This window comes from Leptinotarsa decemlineata, unplaced genomic scaffold, assembly GCF_025532065.1.
Source record: "Leptinotarsa decemlineata unplaced genomic scaffold, Ldec_3_MD MMD2_P_RNA_scaffold_11, whole genome shotgun sequence".
Classification (NCBI taxonomy): Eukaryota; Metazoa; Arthropoda; class Insecta; order Coleoptera; family Chrysomelidae; genus Leptinotarsa; species Leptinotarsa decemlineata.
Window position 1 is genome coordinate 6,295,328 of NW_027412525.1, and position 26,919 is coordinate 6,322,246.

A 26,919-nucleotide genomic window follows, 5' to 3' on the forward strand; every position below is an offset into this window, starting at 1 on the left:
TGTTCGCATGCGCTCTTATAGCTTCAGATCACGTGGTCCATTTCAGATATTGTGCGTTTATTAAACACACAAATATTTCTTCACAAAAGGCCCTCCCCAATACATTGTCAGTGTGCTTGTTTTCCATAAGATTCTATACAAAATCGACATTTTCGATCCAACTGTTGTGTTTGTTATCCAAACCCAGCCATTTCACGTATATTTTTTTATCTTTCTTCCTCAAGACTTTTTCAACGACATATATATCAGGATTTGCAGTTTTTCGTAATTCTTCTCCATAAAAAGCACCTCTAATAGGTGCATCCTGCATATCTTCCAGTATGAAGGTGGCGGGGTTGGTAATATTGACTTTGATGATTTTGAATAATTCCGTAGTCCAATTGGGCGTATAGCTTTTTTCAAAAACGTGTTTCGCCTTACTGATTCGTACAATATCACCGACTTTGAATTTTCTCGGTCCAGCTATTTTCAGATGGGTGTATGTTGATTTGAGAATTTGTTTTTCATTGGTTTTGGTGATTTTCGAAGGTTGTATGCCCGTCTTCGAGTGTCGCGTATCATTATAGGATTTTGTGACTTCAGGCAAGACATTCAACCATTTATAGGTGCCATTCAGCACCTATAAATGGTTTAAAGTCTTTCTTTCAACGTTCTAATGATTCGTTCAGCCATAGAAGCCTTCGTGATGCTGAACGTATTGTAGTGATTTATTCCATGTTTTTTCATCAAAGTTTGAAACTTATTGTTGTGAAATTCTTTACCTTGATCGGTTTGTAAATTTTTTGGACGTTTCGTATGTGTCGTGTCAAGATATCTGCAAACGTTTTCGTAATTTCCTCTCCCGTTTTTGATTTCAGTGGTCGAGTCCATACAAATTTCGAAAAACAATCTATGACGACTAGAATTAGTTTGAAATTTCGATTTTGGTGAGCGAACGATCTCATCTCAGCCAAGTCCATCTGCCATAAGTCATCTATTCCTTTGATAACTGTACGGCGTCGAGGATAATTTTTTTAGATTGGTTTATGTAGTTCATTGACAAGTTGAATCTTGTCTTTGGAAATCATGACGACTCATGGTGAAGATGTGTGAACCCCGCTCTTTTATTATGGTTATGCTTGAACTTCATTTTGTATCTTTTTGATTTCCTTGACAGTAGATTGTACCTTCGAATTTATTTCGGTAATTTGTTTGTAGATGTCACCTTGAAATTCGGTTAGTTTTTCATTCACTCGGATCATTTCTTTTCCGTGTTTCTTAGCTAGTTGATATATAAATAAAGCAAGTTCATTATCGGTTCCATCCACATACTTTTTATTAGCAACATCGTAATCAGTGGTGGGTGGGGCTCTTCACATGACACAATTTCCCATCACCACAATGAATATTACCATCTGAAGTATAATGCAACAAACATCCTCCAGAGGGCTTGGCAATATTCGCTTTCTGTTGCTGTCGCTACGTCCAAACTTATCGATAGCCATTTTGAAAATGATAATGTATTGGGGAACGTAGTGTACCTTATAGAATTATTTCTGCTTCTTTGAGTTCATTCAAAATGGCAATGATTTCATTGTTGTGTGAAGTATTTCCTACATCTCGAGAGGCTAACAATAATTTAAGACGTTCGCATAGCTCGTTGGGATCGTCCCAATAAATGTATTCAATGGGTTTCGTATTGAATGTGACGTTTTGGGTAGACATGATGTCATCGCAGTAGTAGTGAGAGGTGTTTTAGGTTGAAAAAAACTAGTACCAGTTCTACGACGATTTCCTGCTGTGGAAAACAACGGTTTGATTATGTTGGTGTACTTGAATCTCTGTGTGCCTTTCAGATGCCCAGCCGAATTCTTGTGAGCGCTCGATACATTCAAAATCTTTTTGTATACATTCAAATCCTCAGTGTTATAATTTTCAGGCATGTCGAGAAATAACAGCTCATATATACCGGGTGTTCCTTTCCAGTGATACCCAGCCAATTTTATGTATCCGCTACGCTTGTCAAAATCGACTTTCTTTTGGCCTAGGAACTATTTTGAAAATACCACATCATATATAGGACCGTATACTTTGTCAATTTCCTTGTCATCTCCCCAATGTTTTTAAATGTACGGTTGGGACATTATCGGATATTGATCGATATATTATTCTACAACTTGTTCATTTATGCATGACGCAACGTTGTCATCCTGTTCGTCTTCTGCATACCCACTAAAGACGTTTTCATCATCATCGTCATCCTCATCTGTACCTGCAACATGTACGAGGGATTGGAATGGAGTCGTTTCAGGCTCTTCCACTGTCTCTGGTTTGACTTCGGTTTTTGCCTCAGTTTTCAATGGGGTATTAGCTGACTGTGTTGCTGTTTTATTCGCTATTTTCCTCAATGGAATAGACAGAGGTTTAAAAAATGTTTGCAATGACCCATCTTATTCGGATTTGCCCAATTTCAGAGCCAAATATTTTTTTGAATGATGCGTGCAATTTCATTGATTTTATTCTTTCGAATAACATCAACTTCTTTGCTCAACGGTTTCATGATGGTGAATGATACTACATCACACACTGTGTATACTTATATATTTGTCGAATCCTTGACGATAACGTACACCATTCTTATCGAAATATTTCATTTTTACAACGGTTTCATATCGATGTTGCCAACATTTGGCATACATTCTCTTGAATTCATCGAAAGACATGTCGAGAGAGACGTGTTCATCAAATACATGTTTCAAATTCTTTTCATCCTGTTTGGAAAGTACAATCATATTGCAATTGTCTCGTATCAATTGTTTTGGGATTTTCGAATATGTCTGACAAAGATAGGAGGCATCAATGTTCTTATGCCTACATAAAGAATAATATTCACGAATTTTTTGTTGGCCATCGCATGCGACATCATCAAAAATGAATATGGAATTTGATTTGGCTTCGTGAGAGCTTATGATATCCCCATTTTCCCTGAACGGATAATATCCCAACCCCTTGACTATACTGAAAATTTCTTGAACCACTTGATATTTAGGTTGATACAATGATTTTGAATATACGTAGATATTTTCAAATTTGGCGCCATTCGGGTGGAATAGCAATGTTAAGATAGCGTTTGTCTTTCCACAACCACTCGGCCCACAAATTATTGCACGAAACGAATTGGGTAACAATATACCATGCTTTCCAACTACACTACTATTGTTGGCTTCATTCAAAAAGTCCAAATTTTCAATAGGTAATGTCTTGTCTTGTTGAACGACTTTCATGATGTGATGTTGGACAATGAGTGCGCTACGGTTATAAACGAAATCATCACAGTCATCACCCAATCATTCTCAATGTTGACTTACTCCGGTGCAGGTGTCGTCAATTCGATTATCAATAAGCTCCCGTTCGAATTACATCTACCTGGTTATCAGTTTTGCGGACCAGGCACCAAATTGAAAGAGAGATTGGAACGCGGTGACACCGGTGTAAATATTTGGACGAATATTGTAAAGATCACGATATCGCATACTCTCAAAGCGACTCATTAGAAGACCGTCATAAAGCAGATCAAGTGTTGGAAAATAGAGCTTGAGAACGCGTTAAATCGAAAGACGCTAGATCCGGTGAAAAAGCTGCAGCTTGGCTCGTAACTACAACAATGAAAGCGAAACGTAAGCTCGACATGGGGTTGTCATTTCGACGTAATATGCTTCAAAAAATTACTGAAAATTGGAAGCCACATCCTACCAATATTAAGAAATCTAGTGCTTCTGTTTGCGAGCTGCTAAAATGGCATTGAGTCAAGCTGGAGGACGTAAAAACATACGGATACCTAGGATAATACCATTCGAAGCAAAATCTGGAGGAATCCTTCCCCTCATACCTATATTCGCTGCCCTTTCAGCTTTGGGTTCGTTGGCAGGTGGAGCAGGCGCTATCGCAAAAACCGTAAATGCCAAAAAATGCCAAAAAGAAACTTGAAGAAGATCAACGTCACAATAAAGCTATGGAAAATTTAGGTTCCGGTTTGTACCTACGCAAAACAACTCGAGGATTTGGTCTGTTCCTAAAGAAACAACAGCAACGCAAAGGGCGAGTTCTTTACTTGAAAAAGCGAAAAAACTCCTACTGAAGCTACCCCATAGAGCTTTATACGAATGGGAAATTCAAAAATGTGCCCGTCAACTGAGAATTTCACATTTTCGTCTTCATGCGCGACACGTTGCCAACTCGTGGTCCTCGGCTGCGAGAATGTGCTGTATTGAACTTGGATTTTCGATTGAATGCAGGCACTCATTGGGTAGCTTACATTAAAAACGGCAATGCTGTATAATATTCTCTCAAACCTCCAATGGAATTGATAAGATATTTTGGAGGAGGTATAACGATTACATATAACAATGATCAGTATCGAAATTTCGACCAGAGTAATTGCGGACATCTGTGCCTACAGTTTCTGCTCCATAATGTCTGCAAGAATGGTTGGAGATAAGTCTTTGCGAAATTTAACCGATGCTGAAATGAAAACTTCATCGATCGACTATTGAATTGAGAATGCTAAACCTTGGGAATTATTGGATGTTTGGCATAGATTACCAAAGGACTACCAACATCGATTTGCTTTGCAGATTCGTTTACCATGTTTCATCCATTATCGACATGAGGTACCACCACCTACATCAGCTGCGTCATCGCTACAAAAATCAATGTATTATGGTCCTGTGAGTTCGCAAATAGAATGTTATTATTGGAGAAATAAATGATTTTTATTCAAAATCTTGTTGTTGTTTCAATCATTATTTAAGGAGATGTCATACTGACATTATATCAGTCATGTCTATGATATTAACGCTAACGAGTCGTTCTTCGACGCTCTCCATCGATTTCAATCCACCCATTCGATTAGATTCTGATTCTGAATATACTTTGGCTTTGCTCAGTTTTCATTCGTACAAGAGTATACCCAACATTGAAGAAGGTACGAAATTCTACTACTATGAACACGCTGACAAAAGTAAACAGAAAAGCATCGATATACCTGTTGGATCTTACGAAATTGGTGACATTGAAAAATTAATAAGCAAATACATCACGCCTAAAACGTTCAATGAAAACCCTGAGGATTTTTTTCATCTAAAACCGAATAACAATACGCTGAAAAGTGAAATAATCTGTCTGAAGCACTCGATTGATTTTTGACCTGAATGTTATAAAAATTCGTAAAACAGCACCTACCCTGTGAAGAATATGTATCGAAAAGGATACAAATGGAATACACTTTTTACAAAGACTCAATCTCAAAAAACTTTTTAATCTGACAATTCTTATATAAGAAACTGACAAATCATGTTTCATTCATTTTTATAAATCAGAACACAAAACAGCCAATACTGGGTGCTCCAAACTCCAAAATTTCATGAAATCTCGACGATTTTCAATACACTCCCACCTTTTGAGTCAAAATGGAAGAAGACTCAAAACTCTAATTTGAAAATATCAATAGGTCAGTCTGTTGGGTTGATGAACTATTCTACCAGATCTTGTTTGGGTTTCTGTAGGTTCAGCTCTCGTCTGAACTTTCTTTTCTCTTTCCCCTTCTCTTCTGTTACTTCTGAATTTAAGTTTCAAAAGCTCAGATTCTTGAATATCCAACTCCAAAGGATACAATCGTTGAATTGGTCGCATCAAGTGTCCATTCGAAGTTCTTAATCTCACTAGTCTAATCTTGCCATCCTTCCTTACTAATATCTCTTCAATAATACCCAAAGGCAAATCGAGTCTCTTTAAATCTTCGTTTTCAATGAGAACTAAATCCCCTACTTTCACTTCTCGAATTTGTTTTCTATTATTGAATAATATTAGCTGGCTCAGATATTCGTTTCTGAATCTCCTCCTCAACATTTCTCTCAACTTCTGCAAATATTTCCAGTGTCTTCTTGTAGAATCAGCATTTATGTTGTCCAAATCAGTTTCTTTGATATCCTGCATGAATATCGACGGTGTTAATGGCACCAGATCATCATTATTTTCTGGAAGGTAAGTCAAAGGTCTTGCGTTTATCACTGCTTCACACTCGCATACAGCTGGAAAAAGTTCTTCATAAGTCAAACTTGCTCTTCCCAATTGTTTTCTTAATAACTCTTTCACAACATTTCATCTTTCTTTCTTAGGAATCCAAAAATATTCTCTGATTTTACAGAGTACAACTAGTACTCCTGCATGGCAGCTCTGTTGGTGGAAATGAAGAATAATTTTCTCAGTCACCAAATGTCTTGAAGGTAGTAAAATTGGATAAAGAAAATCATATGAATCATCACGTTCAGTGATTTCAGTTTTTATTCTGATAACACCTTTTTCATCCAAAAAAGGGGCCAGACTTTGAATCTTACCTTTTTCAACCCCATTAAAAGATTCACTCCGAATTATTTTCATCAAATGCACTTCAGCATTATTTAATTCCTCGGCAGAAAGATGTCCTGATATTTTCTGAGTTGGATTTCGACTATTATGAACAAACCTGAAAATCCAACCCGTCATATTCAGATTTTGTTGGTATTTGGAAAAATACCTATAGAACATAGAAAAATCTGTTGATATATTCAACAATATATTTGCTGATATCTTCCTATCTCGGACAATCTCCTCTTCGTTTAATTCAGAATTTTGCTCTGGCCAATCATTTCTATTTCTCAACCAGGCAGGACCCTCCCACCATTTCAGCAATAATAGTTGATTTGACAAACAACCTCTCGATGGAAGATCAGCCGGAATCATGTGACCAGGTACATGAAACCAGAATGATTTTGAAGTAGATTTCCGGATTTCTTGAATTCTATTCCAGACGAATGGCTTCCAGATATCTTCTCGACGAATCCAAGCAAGAACAGTATCTGAGTCTGTCCAGCAAAATATCTCTAGATTCATTTTATTAACCGTAGAATCCAAAACAGAATTCAACAATCTAACACCAATTGTGGCTCCAAACAACTCAAGTTTGGGAATCGTTATATCTTTTATTGGTGCTACTCTGTTTTTGGATTGAACCAACTGTAAATTAACATCGTGTGATGATTCAGTTCTGAGAAAAATAACAGAGGCATATGCCTCTTTACTTGCGTCGCAAAACATATGCAAGCTTTTCCTAGTAGCAGCAGATATAGATATCCATCGAGGTATTTTTATTTTTCTCAAAAAAGGTAATTCCTCTACCCAATGGAGGAATTGTTCTTTAATATCTTCAGGAACTACTGCACCCCAACCAATTTTTAAAGTCCAGATTTTTTGTAGCAAAATACGAGAACATATATGCACTGGACAAATAAATCCAATGAGATCAAAAACCTTATGAGCAGTTGTAAAATAACTCTTTTAGTTATCATTTCCGCATTAAAATCTTTCAAAAATTCTAAATTTATCTCAAAAGTATCACTTCTCTTATTCCATAGCAATCCTAATTCAGGTGATACATCATTTCCCAAAAATTCAGAATCGGAATGGACTATAAGAGAGAATTCCCAGTCGCGCAGATCAAATTTACCAATTGACATAACTTGAGTAGAATCTGAAATGAAATGATGTAATTCTTCCTCACTGCTCACACTTGTTACGCAGTTATCAACATAAAAACGGCTCTTTATTTTTGAGATATTGGATATTCGGAAATTTTCTACCGGATGTTTGAGGAATGAATCGAGATGAAAATGAATAACTGCAGCAAGCATAAAGGGACTACAAGACAATCCAAACACTACTCTGGCATGTCGATATATCTGCAAATTACCCTCTTCATCGTACCATAAAAATTTCAGAAAATTTCGGTCCTCGTTCTTTATACTAATTTGTAAAAAAGCCTTTCGGATATCAGCAATCACACCAATCTTTTCAAGTCTGAAACTAAGCAATATAGAAGAAATCAATTCAATAAAATTCACTCCTTTTTCGAGACAGTGATTTAAAGAAGGATGATTTTTTTTTGGCAGAGCCATCAAAAACAGGACGTAATTTTGTTGACGAGCTGTTCAATTTCATTACATGACGATGTGACAAAAAATAACTACCAGTATCATATTCTATAATAGAAACCTTTTCTATAATCTTTTGTTGAAGCCATTCTTTAAACACCGCATTATAATCGTTATAACATCCATCGTTTTTCAATTTTTCATGAGATTATCTAGTCGTCGTTTTGCAGAGTGAAAATTATTTGGTAGTGGCGGATGCCCATCCATCCACATTAACCCAACTTCATAACGACCCTCATCATTTATGGAAATAGTTTCGAAAAATGTTCTCAATATATCGGTCTCATATTGTTTATTTGTTTGTCTTTCATTAGGATCTGCAATCCCTAAAACATCTAGATTTCACAAACTAGATGAATCGTTCGGACATAACAAAGAAGTAGCTATCAACGATAAAGATTCAGAAACATCAGACAATTCACTAGATATTTTACCCATCAAAATCCAACCAAGTTTCGTTTCCATTGCAACCAAACCACTTTTCAAGATATGTTGATTTCCAGTGAATAGTTTCCCTGCAATATCTGCGCCTATCAAAATTTCAATTGGACCATCTTCAGTATCAGATATAGAAACTTGGATGTAAGAACTCAGCGAGTTCTTACATCCAAGGACCCTCTCGAATCGAAATAATTTTACTACAGATAACAGTTTGACTAAGAGCTTCAAAATGACATTGATATTTCGCAGTAACTTCGGAATGAACTCCTCCAAAAAGAGCATGTATAATTTGTTCCTGTCTTAGCGATCCATATTCCATTTCCAGAGCAAGATTTTTTGAAATATGCGAATGATGAGAACCGGTATCTATGATGACTCTGACTAAACGTGAATTGCCCATTCCACAAATTCTGACAACTAACGTTTGCAAAAATACCCCATTGAAAGAATAATTGGATAAACTTTCTACTGTCTTAATGTTTTCTGAATCCGTCTGAGAATGTAGAATCTTCTCTTTAAGTTTCGCTATTTGATCGCACATTGAAGTAGCAGCATGCTTACCTTTACATTCAGAACATTTAATGTTTACTGAACATCTACGAGCAACATGCCCGAATCTCAGACATATATAAACTTATATAATATCTACCACCTTTGACCAAAATTTTACGTTTTTCATCAAACGATAATTTTTTAATTTCATTATCATCGCAATCAGTAGCAATTTGGTCGTAAAGATAAGTAAGTTTTGCTTTAGAACCCAAATTAGTCAATATCAACTTCAATAATTCTCAAATATAAACTTCAACAAGTAGGTCTTCTTGGCCAAAACGAGATTTGAACGAGATTTGAGACTCTCTATAACCTTAGGATAATTCTCAGCTGAAGAGGGATACATTTCTACCAGTTGACGATCTCGGGAGTTGGGTACAGTGGCTTGGATTAAGTGTTGAAACTTATCTTCAGTAGGGATCGATTCATCAGTATGAATTCGGCTGAACTGTGCCCAAAATGGTAATCAATTTTTAATATCGCCACAAAATTTATTGAGTTCAATTTTCGGTAACTTAATATTTCGCATACTTTGACTTGTGTTGACAGTGATGACAGAAGGGTTTTCAGAGAGCGTATTTTTTGGTAGATATCTATCATTTTTCATCTTAAGTCTATTATAATTACTCAACAGTTTATCTGATCTTGCTATCTCATCATCTACGTCGTCGGCAGGCGTATCTTTTTTCAACATCTTCTCTAGGAACTGCTTATCCAAATCTCGAATAACTTCAATCTCCTCATCTGACAGCTTAACATTCCCCATTACGACAGCTATATCTAAATCTGCATTTTCCATCAGTCGAACCGTTTCGGTATAGATTCGTGTGAACGAAGTTCGGTGGACATCTAAAGTCTTCAAAAGTTTTTCCATGTCCTGTCACGGTCGCCAAATGTTATTAAAATTCCTAAAACAGCACCTACTCGGTGAAGAATACGTATCGAAAAGGATACAAATGGAATAAACTCTTTACAAAGACTCTAATAACTTTTCAAAAATGCAGAAAATCTCAAAAAATTTTTAATCTGACAATTCTTATATCAAAAACTGACAAATCATGTTTCATCTATTTTTATAAATCAGAACACAAAACAACCAATACTGGGTGCTCCGAACTCCAAAATTTCATGAAATCTCGACGATTTTCAATACTGCAAATAGCTTGGCTCACATACTGGGGTTTTCATCTACTCTTCTCAAACTAAACGAACATCACGAATCCGATCTACCTGTGGATATCATTAAAGTACGCACCATACACATAGATAGCAACATTACGTTTGGAACCTTCTACAACGACACACAGACTCATACGATATAAGAATTTGCTGTTGGTGTTGATCCGGGGTATGCAATTGACTAAACACCTAATCACCCCATTCACCTACCTATTGCACATAGAGACGAAATAAACAATATTACGCTGCGAGTGCTCGACCAACATTCTAGGCTCATTGATTTCCGAAACGAAGAAATAATAATTCGTTTGGAATTGAAGCGGAAGTATGGTGCTGACTATCTATAAAAATAATACACCTCCATACCCCAAGTCAGTCTTCACCAAGACCTTCACTAGTCGACAACTATTGACAACGGAAAATTGTTTCTGGAATATCTTGGTTATCATGTTGTCCAATTAAGTGTTTAACATTTTCCGAAAACCGCAAATCGATAGAGGTAGAATGACGTACCTACTATCCTTATATCAAGTCATTTCGCAACAATGATGTTATTGAAATCAACATCAATCAATCTGATGCCTATGATGCTTTGTACGATAGTCTGCTGTTCATTAGTGGAAAAGTTGAGAAGACTAAATGGGACGGTGCGGTGTCATTCTTAAAAAATGCTGGTGCTTTCATGTTTCAATCTGCTAGTTATGAGCAGAGTGGTAAGGAATTGGAAGCAGTTCGTGAACTTGGAATTGTTAGTACTGTTAGAGGCCTTCTTATCTACACCGACGAAGATATCAAACACTTGGCCGCCTCCGGTTGGACTTTTCCCAAAAATACAGGCGTCATCAACACAACTCATCTAACATTCAACATGCTCATACCATGAGCATTTTTCGAATATCTTCAACGATTATCAGTGTGTTTCCTACGGTAAACATACCATTCGATTAGTACGAGCTGGAGATGATAGCAACTGTTTCAAAATAGAAGAGACTCCTGCTGCACTAACACCGAAAACGGAAGTTAAATTGGAAATTGAAAATATCGAACTGAAAGTTAAACGAATCTTTCCGCATGATCAAATTGAATTACAACTTAGCAACTTTTGAAAGCTATCCAAGCAGACACTCCTATTCTCATACCGTTCAGAAAATGGGAACTTCATATGCTGCCTGCTCTCACACAAGATGCAAAAAGTGAAATATGGGCCGTCAAGACTTCTTCGTTCCTCGAAAGCCCTCGCTCGAAAAAAATCGTGACAACACTAAAGTCAACAATGATCCAACAATATCCAATCATTTGAATATTACCAATATAACGCTCACTCTTAACGGTGAGAATTACCCCAAGGAAAATATGCATTTGAATTTTGCAAAGGGGAATTTTTCGCAAGCTTATTTCAACTACGCACAATTTGGTCTCCGCTACAAAATGACCAATCAACAAAGTTCTCTTTTTCATCGATTGTTTCAGAAGGGATGAGAGCATCAAAAGTTCCAGTGTTGATGTAAAACTTGAAATCGAAGCATCCGAGGGATTTTCTCAAAATACTAGAGCCTATTGCATAATTGTGCACGACACTGTCATAGAACACCTCCCACTCAGCGAAATTATTGAAAAATGGAACTGAACATGTGATTTTGCTTCAGTATCAATCGAAGAGTCAACATGAGAATAGCTGTTGTAGATATTCAAGGCTTCACCGTCGAGCAAAAATTCCGTCCTGAAGAAATAGTCGTTGTAATTCAGTGTAGTAACTTTTTACTGCTGCCAAACACACCATTTTCCAGTTTGAGTAAAGGAGATCGTCGTACCACCTGTTACTTGGAGCGAAACATTCACGGATTGAGGTATTTCTCTGGCTTTGTGGAATATAATCAATTGGATGCCATCCTCACGGAAAATCTACAAGGTGTCGATGTCATTTATGTGCGAGGACATCAAAAACATGACTTTCTAACTGAAATATTTCACGAGTTGAATATACCCACACGCGTTGTGAATTTGGAGGGCTTTGACAACACAACATGGATGGTTCCCACATTAGACAACAACAGAGGTGTCTCACCCTGTATGCATCACATTCGCAAGCGAACCAACTACAATTGCAGTCTCCGAAACGTAGATATTTTATACAAATGGCTTTGTGATATATTACCAAGATAAAAATGTATGATAAATTTCTATTCAAAATCATTTCTTCTTTTTTATCTAACCTCACCGCCTTATGATACCCTCAACAAAAATAGAAAACGTATGCAAAACGGTCGAAAACGCAGAAAAAATGATCGAAAGCGCACAAAAAACGATCGAAAACGCACGAAAAACGATCGAAAACATACGGAACATCGTTTTCTTTCGAAACTTATGCAAAATAACGTATTTCCAAATGTCATTGTCGAATACTTCGCTCCTCCATTGCCCTCACGTTGAGTCCACAACGCTTAACCTCTCGACACTTTTGGATCGCCTTTTTCTCCTGATGATGCTAACTTGGTTGACAAAGATACGAGGATTAGTGCCCTTTTGACATGTTGGAATGCTAGACTTCTGTTAAACTGACATGTTTTTTCTTAAAAGATATATTTTGACGCACCCTGTACACTTCAACGTCATGTTTTTTCTTTAAATGATGTATTTTGAGACATATCGTACACAGTCGTATTCCTAACCCTTTATTTTCAAACCGGCAACGCTATATTGCCCCATAACGACAAATTTTACAACCGGCAACGCCGAACCTGCCATGCTGGCTTTGGCAGCGTAAAACCTCGATACCATCTCCCTCTCTTTTTATCTCGATTACGTCATACGCGTCTTACATGAAATATCAATTATTTCCCAAATCTAAGTATATTTTCCTATCTTCAACATGATAATGATGAATACAGTCTACGGAAATAAAAAAAAAATGCTGTTAAGTATGATGAATGAGTCAATTTCGGTCCCGACAAAACTAACGCCATAAATACCCAACATTCGCAGTTACTTTCAATATCTTACGTTGGTGTAGAGGCTCATAACTATAATAAACTTTTTTTAATTAAAATCACGTGACTGGAACGTGACAAGGGGGCCGAGGGGTGAGGCAGAGTCGCAAGAGGGCCTGAGCGGTGATGTGGAGTACTAAGGGGGCCGAGTTCCATGCTTGACTCGCTACGATACTCGTTCCATCCTGCGTCGATGACGTCACACGTTTCTCTCCACTCACTAAAGTTTCTCTCTGAAATACTTACCAGCGACGCTCGACTTTGAAGTGGTCTCGTACATACGTTGTTCATCTACTTCCGTTATTTTGGATTGCTATGACGTCAGATTCAATAAAAAGGATTGGCAAATGAAACATTGGCGTAACTTTGCTTCGGTATTGAAAAAACATTCCTTTAGAAGAAGAGGATTGGATACGGATATTTTTAAAACGGACACAAACATTTTACGCATTCAGTGGAATGCAGAAAAAGACACTTTCAGTTTTGAGGTTGAAATACCAGAGTCAAATTGCACAAAATAGGCCACTTTGTCAGCGGTGGCAAAATTTTTTGATCCACTGGGATTATTAGCTCCATTTATTTTATATTCGAAATTTTCAATTAAGGCTCTCAAATATTGGCTGGGATGAAAAACCCCACCAGAGTATCGTTAAAAAATGGAAAATTGTACGCTCACAATGGAGTGAACTCATAAACTTCAACGATTGGTAAACGACCTATCATTATTTTAGCATTCGCGGGCGCAAGTACAATAGGTAACGGTGCGGTAGTATACTTGAGAACAGTTTCATTTTCCGGAAAAAATGATATTAGTGTTCAGCTGATTTGTGCGAAATCCAAACTTAGTCCAACGAAGGATACGACTCTTCCTCGGATCAAACTTCTTGCTAGTCATTTTTTGTCTGAATTAGTAAAACTAGTGGTGGAGACTTATCAGGACTGTGTATTGATTTCTGAAATCTTGGCTTTCTCTTATTCTTGTACTGTGATTAGCTGGTTGAAAACACCCTATTTGAAAGACTTTTGTGTTAGAAATCGTATCTCACAAATCAAAGAGAATGTAAAAAATGCCCTATGGCACTATATTGACGGTAATCAGAATGCTGCGGACGCTCTATTGCATGGTCTCACTCCCTCTCAATTGATTGATCACCGCATATGGCTCATCGGACCCTAATCAATGAGTTGTTCAGAGAACGAGTGGCCTGATTTTTCAGAAAACGGAGTTGAGATTCCGCGCCAAAATGAAGAATCAGAAACTTAAATTGTGGAAAATGCGGAAATTTACGATACTTTTTCGAATCTAATGAAGAGGTTCATTTTTTTTGAAAATTTCACGGATTACGGTTTCTGCTCGACGTTTCTATAAGAAACGAAAGAAAATATATAATTTTAGCAAGTGACTTACAAAAGGCAGAAATACTTCTAGTCAAACTAGTACAAAATGGACATTTTGAGTATGATTTGACGCTTTTGAATGAAAATAAAAAATGCATTTCCGATTTGAAGGGGTTGGACTCTTTTGTGCAGGATGGTTTGCATAGGGTCGGGGGTCGAATTGGGAACTCTAACTTGGGATTCTCTAAAGAGCATACGTATATATTACCGGCTGAAGATGTTTTTACAGAAAGACTTGTGGATTTTAATCGTGAAATATATTTACATAAGGGTGCCTATTCATTAGAAGTCATGTCACGTCAAAAATATTGGATTTATAGTAGAAGAAATTTGATCAGAAGTCGTGTTCATAAGTGTAATTGTTGTTTCAGGTTGAACCCTGAAATTTAAGAGTCATTGATGGCTAGTTTACCATCAGTACGGGTACAAAAAGCCAGTGCTTTTACTAACACTGAGATGGACTATTTTGGCCGTTCAAAATTATTTTCGGTAAGCGGAAAAATTCTCTAATATATAACAGTTATGTGAGTCTGTACATTTGTATGTCTGTCAAGGCAATACATTTGAAGCTAGTTAGCTCTTTGTCAACCGATTATTTTTACAGGGATTTAAAAGATTCATATCTGGAAGAGGTCCTGTTCGTGCTCTACATTCGGTTATCATTGGATTTCAACTAGTCGATCGAATGGTTCAAGATTTTTGGAACCGCTGAAGGTTAGAATATTTGAGTAGTTTACAAATTCGTATTGGCCGTTAGCTGTAGTTACCACGGTTCACCCAGGTAGCGACGGGGTTGTGCGTAACGAAACTTTAAAACCGAGCAAAGGCACTTTCACGCGACCGGTGGTAAAATTGTGTCCACTGCCCTTAGAGTAAAAAAAAGCATGTTCACTCAATGGGAATTGAGTTAGAAATTATTATTATTTTCTCCAGAAGGTTTGGAAATGGGTTATTGATATAGAGTGTAGATCTAAATGGTATAATAGTATAATTTATCATTTATGGTTATTCCAGCACCTGAGTGTTTATTCTGTTTTTTTTTATTAAATTCTCTGAAAAATAATCGTTTTTGACGATTGACGAAATTGTGAAATTGCTCATAATCTTTATCCCAACTTCAATTCCCAACCAAGTTTATCGAGTAAACACAAATTGGACCTATAAGCCAAGGAAAAGTCTCAACAACAAAATCTCAATCTGTGAGTATAATTTAGATTTCATAAATTTCAAACTGAGCGAAAAGGGGAATATTTGAAAGACATTTTTTTCAAGAAGTCGATGTTTCTTGATGATTTTTGGGTTTTCAATATTTCAAAATCTGAAAATATGATATATACAATTTGATCCACATAGAATCTGCTCAAGAGTAATAAACGGCAAAACTGAAAAGTTCACTTAAAAAAGTTACTGCAAGGCGAGTTACCCGGGCCCCTTCGGCGATGATGGAGCAGGAAAGAGAGATCCCTCAGGCTTTTGGGAAGCTGAATTCTTTAATTAACATAGGAGAGATATTGAGATCAATCAATGACCTCATACGCTTGCTACAAGACACTATAGGATATTTCGAAACATGGAGGGCCTTTGTGGAATTTCTCCAAAACATCAATAATTACAATTCATAATAAAGAAATGTATATATGTATGTTTTGAATTGTTTGGGATTGTATTGTTTTGAATTGTTTTGAATTGGCAACACAGACGCACCTTTGAAAACGCCTGACAAAAATCTGTTAACCACAATTTGAACAAACGAGAGTTCTTACTCCAGATACTCACGAAAAGGCACGCGCCTTTTCCGGGAGTATCTGAAGTGAATCTGAACGTGAGCGAGTGTGAACTTTGATAGACCTGAATGCCAATTCCATGTTGAGTGACACAAAAGCCCAAGACAGGAGGTATCAGAAGCAGTTAAAGCTATTTGGAAGTCTGCACATCAAATTTCGAGGCCTAACAACGTGAGAGACGCTCTGCACCTTCTTCCCCCGTTGAGGTCGTAAGGGCGCGTCTTGCTCGAGGGATTTTCCTTCCTTTTTCCACCATTCCCCTGGAATGTATGGATATTTTGAAATGTAGATACAATGTATATAGTAATTGTGAAATAAATACTTTTTGACTTTTTGGCATAGTATGAACCTTTGAACAGTCTAATAAGCCAGTAATCTGGCATCTAAATTTTGACTGAGTATAAATTAAATGTTTGAGAAAAAAAAATCAAACATCCGCTCATTTTCTTTTATCAGGTAACAACCGTATGTCAACACTCCCTTAAAATATTTCAAAAACCTTTCAACTGCATACCTATGCGATATTCCGTGATCATTATTGAACTAACTGAATTTTTTAGGTGTACAATTTACGATGAAGTTTTCATTGTTGAAATCCATATTCTGGTTTGCTTTCAGATAATCAGATTAGATTTTAAGATGTATCTTCCGTTTCGTTCTGAACTTTTTTCTGTACTGAATCACGTGTAATTGAAAATATTTAAATATTTCATCTATAGTACTGAATTTCGCTAATACTTATAATTTTCAAAATATGTTTTTTATTTTGATTTTCTTTTGAACAACCTACCATGGAGGTTATGTATGGCGGCATCTGCCCGCGAATAGCTCAAGCAATAATTGACAGTAACGTACAGTACCATCTGCCCGCAAATGGATCAAGCAATAATAGATAGTTACGTACAGCGTCATTTGCCCGCGAATAGATCAAGAAATATCGATGAGGTTACGTACAGCGCCATCTGCCCGCGAGCAGATCAAGCAATACCAGAAACATATACCTTTCAGTGCAGGCTACTACTTCAAGTGTTCCTATGACAACAGTCTTCCTCATTTCAAAAGCTATCGAGGTGAAGACTGTATGAAATGATTCGCCGATGAGTTGTCTGATATTGCAGAATTTTTCGAATGAAAAATAAAGGATATTGAGCCGATGACAGTGCCCATGAATAATATCGGTTCACCCTCAAAGATGTTATCATGTACGATCATGACCATTATACAGGGCCGTTTCGCATATTTGCACACCAAGCCCCCTGTAATGTCAATTTTCGATAATTATTTGTGGTACCCATTCCTTTCCATAATCTTTCAGGATACGACAGTCACTTCTTTATAAAAGATATCGCAAAAAGAGGATGTGTGAGCATACTTCCCTCAAATGAAGAAAAATACATTTCCTCTATACAGAACGATGCTGAAACTAAAATTGAATTTCGATTAATAGATTCATTCCGATTCATCGTTGGATGAATTACTATTCACATTGGATCGAAATTATTTGGAAATTGAAAAAATTATTCATTTATAGTAAAACCAATAATGATTGAGAGTAAAGCGCGTTGTCATATCTAAATTTTACGTTACCAGTTTATAGCAGAATCAAAATATAGTAAGCAGTAGAGTTGTAGGTTGTGGCAAATTATAGATAATACACAATACTAGTACGATTAAAAGGTATTATTTATGACAAAAATCAGTAATGAGCTTGTAATGAGTAATACTTATACATTTCCTGATAACTGATCAGTTAAAATTCATTATTTTCTGTATAGTGTTAGATATTTATTACAACTAGTGGCAACGCTGTACCCAACGATATTTCTGTCTTTGTCACTTTACCGTAACTTCCATCTCATCGTTGCAGTCCTCACTAATGTACTTGCAGCCATGAGCGTATCATTGGTTTGTGAATTATACAGCGTGAATTGTACGTTTTACAGTTAAGTTAGTCATCAATCGACGTGTTGTGATAACAATTGGTGAAAATAATAGTGCTAATAAGTGTTTAAGCGTTACATAATTATATTTCTACACCGTTCTCAAACTACTCAAAAAATGGGAGACATGGTCGGGCCTTCCACGTCGAAAAAGGTAAAACGGTCGGAGTTTCGGTCAGTAAGAGAAAAACAAATTGTACTGCGAGTATTTCACTGTCTTGAAAGAGATCATCAGCCACCAAAAGATGACTTTGTGCATGTGTGCTGTAATTCTACGTGTGTACCTCCGAATAACCAACCGGGCATTTCTACATCATTAAGTTCCACAATTACAAAAGATAAATCAGTTGATATGTGCTCTGATTATACCGGTGTACGGAAATCATAGATTTACAAAATACTAAGAGAAGCAGAAATTCATGGGGACGTACAAACGCCAAAAACTAGTACCGAACGAAAAAAAATAACAGTTGATGAAGAAGCCAAAACCAGTATACGCAGAACTATTCACAGTTTCTTTTTCAGAAATGAGCTGCCCACACTACAAACAGTTCTGGAGGCACTTAGCGATCATGAATTGGTCCCAAAAATGGGTAAAGAAACTTTTAGGAAACTTGTACACGAAATGAAATTTACGTACGGAAAAGTTGACAGGAAAAGCATTCTCATTGAATGTCAAGAAATAATAGCATAGAGAAGAAACTATCTAAGAAAAACTGACGAATTTCGGAAGCTCAAAAAAAAATTGTACTTCATGGACGAGACATGGGTTAACCAAGGACATACGGTCAAAAAAGTATGGCAGGATGGTAATATAACAAGTGCACGACAAGCCTTTATTGAAGGTTTGTCAGTTGGGTTAAAACAGCCATCTGGAAAAGGTAGTCGTCTGATAGTTAGGCATATAGGAAGCGACAGTGGATTTTTACCAAATGGTGAATTAATATTTAAATCTAAGAAAACAGGCGACTATCATGAAGAGATGAATGCGGAGGTGTTTGAAAAATGGTTTGAAGGCATCATTCAACTCGTGGAACCTGGGTCTGTCATCATCATGGACAATGCCCCATACCATAGTCGACATTTAGAACCATTACCGAAACAATCATGGAAAAAACAGCAATTCAAGAATGGTTAATTAATGAGAACATAACAAAGATAGTTTGAAGGCAGAACTACTTCAGCTAACAAAATTACACACAGACAAATATAAAAAATTCGCAGTGGATGAAATGGCGTTAAGTCGTGGAATTACAGTTTTAAGGTTACCACCATACCACTGCGAATTAAACCCAATAGAATTCATCTGGGCGCAAGTAAAAGGATATGTGGCACGAGAAAACAGAACATTTAAATTAGTGGACGTGCAACATCAACTACAAAAAGCTATTTGAACTGTTTCTGCAGAAGACTGGAAGAAATGCATGCAGCATGTTTTAAAAGAAAAGCAAAAAATGTGGGACGTAGACAACCGTATTGAACACAATATTGAACCAATCATAATTCACTTTGATGATAGCGGTAGCAACAGTGACGAATCTGAGGTTGAAGATTAGACGAAAATTTGTACATTTACATTTATATTATATTCTATTATCAAAAATTTGTAATTTGTATTTTCTAGTACCCCTGACGATGAGTTTAAGTTACTCGAAAGCTTGAAAATAGTTATAAAGAGTTCACTTATCAATTGCTGCAACCCAATAGTGAAAAAAAGTTATATATTTATATACCACGATTATTACTCCGTTTTCATAAGGCCCACCTAATGACTACAACGATTAGGTAAATTACGATATTGCAAAGTTTTAATGAAATAAATAAAAAATGTGTATGAATATTTTAACTAATTGTACTAAGAATTTTTCTTTCATTCTTAACCCTCTCAAAAATTAATAAGCACGCCCCGATTTGCTGTCAACTGGGCTTACTTCTACTCTCAATCATTATTGGTTTCAGTATAGATAATGAGAAATTGGCTCTTCTCACCAGAAAGAGGGTTTTTCCAAATGATTATGTGAATAGGATGGAAAAATTGAACGACATCGGGTTATCATCACGAGAAGAATTCTGTAATAAATCAAATGATGAATACATAACAAATGAGAAATAGGCTCACGCAAAAAATGTTTGGAAATCATTCAAAATTACAAATTTGGAATCTTATGCGGACCTATATTTGAAAACGGATATTTTATGGCAACTTATGGGTTGGACCCCGTATGGTAATATACTATGCCTGTGTTCACGTGGGATGCCATGATGAAGTATACGAAATGTAAATTACAAATCTCAAAAGACATTGACATGATTATGTTTGTAGAAAAATAGATATTCTGAAGCAAATAATAAATATATGGAACCATACAATCCCGAAAAACCTTCAAAATATCTTTTATATTTAGACGTTAATAATTTATGTGTGGGCAATGCCACAATTTTTATCTTAAGATAGTTTTCAGTGGGTTGAATATTTTGATAAAGATGTAACTGAAATTCATGACAATGCTTCAGAAGGCTTACATATTTAAGTTGATTTGGAATACTCTGAGAGATTATATGATTCATATAAAGATTTTTCGCTTCGTCCAGAGCATCAAGCACCACCAAATTCCAAACAAAAAACATTGATAGGTACCCTGTATGATAAAAGAAATATATTTTGCATTATCGCAATTTGAAACAAACATTGAAAAACGGTTTGATTCTAACCAAAATTCATCGGATTGTGAAATTCAAACAATTCGCATGGCTGCATCTCTACATCAAGTTGAATACTCGTCCTAAGGGCTGCAGCCATCAGTTCTTTTGACAAAAAATTATATAAGCTAATGGTTAATGCTATTTTCAGAAAACGATAAGATACATTCAGTTATACAGGGTGGTCAAACCCTGCCCCGATTTCACATTCGAGCCGTTTTTTGATATAGACTTGGGGGCTATTGAATTGAGGAAGGCCAAACTTGTTTTCAATAAACCTTTGTATATCGGAATGGCAATAATAGATACAGATAGTTTCATCTACGAAATAACTTGTGAAGAACCTATCATAAGTTCCAAATTTCACTTGTGAACAAAAAATTTCGGGGTTAATGAAAGATGAAGCAAATGGTGAAATCATCACGCACTTTGAGGGTTACGTTCCAAAATGTACACCTACAAAGTGCAGGGTGGAAATGTTATCAAATAACCAGAGATAATTCGATGTAATGTAGTCAAAACTAAAATTGATTTCAAAGATTATATCGATTGTCTTAAAAATTTCAAAGAAAAAATATGTGAACAGTTTACTATTCGATCATACGCTCACAACGTTTTCAGTATCAAGCAGGTGAAAATAGGCTTGAGTCCACACGACAATAAACGAAAATTTATTCCCAAATCATTCGACACTTCACGTTAGGGGCACTATTGCTTGAAATGAGGTTATCATTTGGATTTTCTTTTTAATGATGTGATTCATTGAAAAATTTTGTCCTTGTTCGAATATGACTGATAGGTATGTTTTCTCTGAGAATTTTTAACAGCGGTAGGAGTCCACCAACTTTGCAAGAATTGGGTGCAAACAAAAATATTTTTTTAGTATTTCAGTTTTTGTATACTATTCATTATTGTACATGTACACTTTGATATAATTTGAATGAAATATATTGAAGTTGTGTATATGTTTTGTACACACACGTTGATATAATTTGAAATAAATATACATATAATGAAATTTTGGTATTTTATTACATCATACAACTTTCCAAAGTTGTTTTTTTTCACCTCATGCATCAAACGAAACAAATGTAACAACATTCTCTCATTCATTACATAAATCATACACTATTACATGTTTATAATAAAATGAATATTCACGTAGAGCATTAGCATACAGACTATCCAAAGCTGAGGCTTAACAAAAACATTCTTTCTAAGTTGAATTAACCATGATTGTATTATATTGAAAACACCTCGATAATAATCATAAAAGTTCAAATCATCCAGCATAGCGATACGGTCAGAGAGCACACCAAGGTGAGTATTCAAGATCTCGTTCACATCTCGTTGAAACAGCTCCACGTTCGTGGTATCTTTGGAAATAGAAACTTGTTTGTTATTACTTCCGATGTACTGTGTGATGTGAATGTGATCCACGCAATGTGTTGTAATTGGATCATACTCTTCTACATACTCATCAATTTGTGATTCAAAGAAATTTTCCTTTATTTGTTGCAGAATGTCAATGAGGGTCGCCCATTCATGACTTGTTGAATTGAATAAATTAATGGAGAACTGCTGTTTCAAAATTATGCATGGGCAGAAGTCTCTGCATGGACCCAGACTACATAGAATTTCATAAGATGACATGGGGAATGCAATCAACAGCAATTGGTGTTCATTTCGAGCGGTCATTTCGTATTGCTCCAACGCTCTGTCTGTTGATTTGAGAATTTGTTTTTCGTTGGTTTTGGTGATTTTCGAAGGTTGTATGTCCGTCTTCGAGTGTGGCGTATCATTGTAGGATTTTGTGATTTAAGGCAAGACATTCAACCATTTGTAGGTGCCATTCAGACTAAAATATTTGAAAAGTCTTTCTTTCAACGTTCTATTGGTACGTTCAGCTATAGAAGCCTTAGTGGAGCTGTACGTATTGTAGTGATTCATTTCATGTTTTTTCATCAAAGTTTGAAATTTATTGTTGAAAAATTCTTTCCCTTGATCGGTATGTAAATTTTTGGGACAATGCCTGAACTACATTTTGTATCTGGTGGATATATAAATGAAGAAAGTTCTTTATCGGTTCTATCCACATACTTATTATTAGCAACATTGTAATCAGTGGTGGGGCTCTTCACATGACAAAATTTCATATCACCACAATGAATAATACCATCTGGATTGTAATGCAACTAACATCCTCCAGAGAGCGTTGGCAATTTTCGCCTTCTGTTGCTGTCGCTACGTCCAAACTTATCGATAACCATTTTGAAAATGATAATGTATTGGGGACCGTAGTGTATCTTATAGAATTATTTTTGCCTCTTCAAGATCATTCAAAATGGATATGATTTCATTGTTGTGTAAAGTATTTCCTGCATCTCGAAAGGCTATCAGTAATTTGAGACGTTCGCATAGCTCGCTGGGATCGTCCCACTAAATGTATTCAATGGGTTTCGTATTGAATGTCAGTACCCAGAACCAGTTTTACGAAGATTTCCTGCTGTAGAAAACAACGGTTTGATTATGTTGGTGTACTTGTATCTTTGAGTGCCTTTTAGATGTCCAGCGAATTCTTGTGAGCACTCGATAAATTCGAAATATTTTTGTATACATTTAAATCCTCAGTATTATAATATTCAGGCATGTCAAGAAATAACAGTTCATATATATTTTATACCGGGTGTTCCTTTCCAGTGATACTCAGCCAATTTTATGTATCTGCTACGCTTGTCAAAATCGATTTCCTTTTGGCCTAGGAACCAATTTGAAGATACCTTATCATATATGGGACCGTATACTTCGCTGATTTCCTTGTCATTTTCCCAATGTTTCATAATGTACGTTTGAGACATTATCGGATATTGATCGATATATTCTTCTAAAACTTGTTCATTTATGCATGACGCAACGTTGTCATCTTGTTCGTCTTCTGCATACCCACTAAAGACGTTTCCATCATCATCATCCTCATCTGTACCTGCAACATGTACGGGGGATTGGAATGGAGTCGTTTCAGGCTCTTCCACTGTCTCTTGTTTGACTTCGATTTTTGCCTCAGTTTTCAATGGGGTAGTAGCTGACTGTGTTGTTGTTCCATTCGATATTTTTCCCAATGGAATAGACAAAGGTTTGAAAAATATTTGCAATGACTCATCTTCTTCAGATTCCCCCAATGTAACAGTAAAATATTTTTTTCGATTGATGCGTGCAAGTTCGTTGATTTCATTCCTTCGAATAACATCAACTTCTTTGCTCAACGGTTTCATGATGGTGAATGGTTTAACATCACACACATATATATTTTCCGAATTCTTGACGATAACGTCCATCATTCGGCAGACATTTTCTTGAATTCATCGAAAGACATGTCGAGAGAGACGTGTTCATCTAATCATTTCATTTCATCCTGTTTGAAAAGTACATATTGCAATTGTCGCGTATCAATTGTTTGAGGATTGTTAAATATGTTTGACAGAGATAGGCGGCGTCAATGTACTTATGCCTACATACAGAATGATATTTGCGAATTTTCTGTATGTTATTGCATGCGACATCTTTGAAAATGAATATGGAATTTGATTTGGCGTCGTGAGGGTTTATGATATCCTCATCTCCCCTGAACAGATAATATCCAGTGAAGTCAAGGGACTTCACTAAAAATTTCTTAAACCACTTGATATTTAGGTTGATACAATGATTTTGAATATACGTAGATATTTTCAAATTTGGCGCCATTCGGGTGGGATAGCAATGTTGAGATAGCGTTTGTCTTTCCATTACCACTCGACCCACAAATTATTGCACGAAACTGATTGGGCAATAGTATACCGTGCCTCCCAATAATACTGCTATTGTTGGCTCCATTCAAAAAATCTAAATTTTCAATAGGTAATGTCTTGTCTTGTTGAACGACTTTCGTGATGTGATGTTGGACAATGAGTGCGCTATGGTTATAAATAAAAATATCACAATCCTCACCCAATCATTCCTAATGTTGACTTACTCCGGTGCAGATGTCGTCAATTCACTCATCAATAAGCTCCCGTTCGAATACCTGGTTATAAGTCTTGCGGACCAGGCACCAAATTGAAAAAGAGATTGGAACGCGGTGACACCGGTGAAAATCCTTGAACGAATATTGTAAAGATCACGATATCGCGTACTTTCAAAGCGACTCCTTAGAATACCGTCATAAAGCAGATCAAATGTTGTAAAATAGAGTTTGGTAACACGTTCAATCAAAAAATGCTAGATTTAACTACAATAATGACAGCGAAACGTAAGCTTGGCATGATGTTGTCCTTTCAACGTAATATGCTTCAGAAAATTACTGAAAATTGGTAGCCACATCCTACCAATATTAAGAAATCTGATGCTTCGGCTTTGCCAGCTGCTAAAATGGCATTGGGTCAAGCTGGAGGACATGAAAACATACGGATACCTAGGATAATCCCATTCGAAGTAAAATCTGGAGGAATCACACCAATCATACCTATATTCGCTGCCCTTCCAGCTTTGTACAAGCTGCTTGTGTATAATGTATGCAAAATTGGTTGGAGATAAATCTTTGCGAGATTTAACCGATGCTGAATCGAAAACTTTATCGATCGACTATTTGATCGAGAATGCTGAACCTTGGGAATTATTGGATGTTTGGCATAGATAACCAAAGGACTATCAACATCGATTTGCTTTGCAGATTCGTTTACCATGTTTCATCTATTATCGACATGAGGTACCAATATCCACATCAGCTGCGTCATCGCTACAAGAAACAATATATTATGGTCCTGTGAGCTCACAAATAGAATGTTATTATTGTAGAAATGAATGATTTTTATCCAAGATGTCAATCATTACTGAAGGAGATGTCATACTGACATTATATCATCATATATTAACGCTACCGAGTCGTTTTTCGACACTCTCTATCGATTTCAATCCATCCATTCGATTAGATTCTGATTATGAATATGCTTTGGCTTTGCTCAGTTTTCATTCGTACAACAGTATACCTAAAATTGAAGAAGGTACGAAATTCTACTACTATGAAAACGCTGACAAAACAGAAAAAAAAATCGATATCCCTGTTAGGTACTATGAAAAAAACCCTGAGAATAGTTTCTACCTAGAACCGATTAATAACGTATTTTGAAATGTTAATGTTAAATACTTCGCTCTTCCATTGCCTCCACGTTGAGTTCACAATGCTTTCAAAACAATGAAATCTTTTTTGAAATGAAAGAAATGTGCTAGTTTTTTGATTAAAATAGTATTATGAAGTCAAAACTTTTAAAATGTCTCAAATTCTCTGCATAGTCTCACTCTCGTATATTTCATTCAATTTTGATCCGACAGTTTGATCAAAGTTTGAAAGAACAGTGAAAATTGTGTATAAAGGTATCTATTCAGAATTTTTCCAAAACAATGAAACGTTTTTTCGAAATCAAATAAAATGTCGATGAAAATAGTGCTATGAACTCAAAACTATTAGAATGTCTAAATTCTTTGCATGTATTTCTCGTGTATTTCATCGATTTTGTTTTCAGCCCATATACATAGTATGACTGAACGAATTTTGGATCAGAAAAATACATTAATGTAACAGAAGAGAACTCAATTTTCTGTTCTGGAAAATGAATAATGTTACATTACATTACATTTCACTGATCAACCAATGCAACGTCGTTTGTTATCATGACAATACCTCTTCTAGTACCTGTAACTAGATACTAAAGTTCATACTTACTGTCTTCTTTGTTGATTTCTTCATTTACATTTATTACATTCTCTTCAAATTTGATGATTGATTTCAGAGATTTACTGATATCCCAATAGTAATCCAGAAAATCATGTTGGTCAGCATTTCTCAATATAACTGTAAATGAAAATTATAATTAGAGAAATGAACTGCATCTAGACAGAT

At 36.0% G+C, this 26,919-nt stretch overlaps 1 protein-coding gene and 1 long non-coding RNA gene across 6 annotated transcripts in view; one reads left to right on the plus strand and one right to left on the minus strand.

Moving 5' to 3' along the window:
* Positions 1 to 26,919, minus strand: part of Ir8a (Ionotropic receptor 8a) — a 465,956-nt gene that overhangs the window by 178,662 nt on the left and 260,375 nt on the right. For all 3 annotated transcript variants that reach the window (XM_074170479.1, XM_074170487.1, XM_074170494.1), the window contains exon 2: positions 26,743 to 26,871. In XM_074170479.1, coding sequence (XP_074026580.1) covers positions 26,743 to 26,871 — 129 coding nt within the window. The remainder of the gene's footprint in view (positions 1 to 26,742; positions 26,872 to 26,919) is intronic.
* The window catches only part of LOC111510342 (uncharacterized), a 106,981-nt gene that overhangs the window by 73,406 nt on the left and 6,656 nt on the right, over positions 1 to 26,919 (plus strand). Inside the window, exons 5-6 of one of the 3 annotated variants that reach the window (XR_012464402.1) lie at positions 14,935 to 15,052; positions 15,168 to 15,277. The exons of the other annotated variants lie outside the window; for them this stretch is intronic. This is a non-coding gene — a long non-coding RNA (uncharacterized lncRNA). The remainder of the gene's footprint in view (positions 1 to 14,934; positions 15,053 to 15,167; positions 15,278 to 26,919) is intronic. 3 annotated transcript variants of the gene reach the window in all.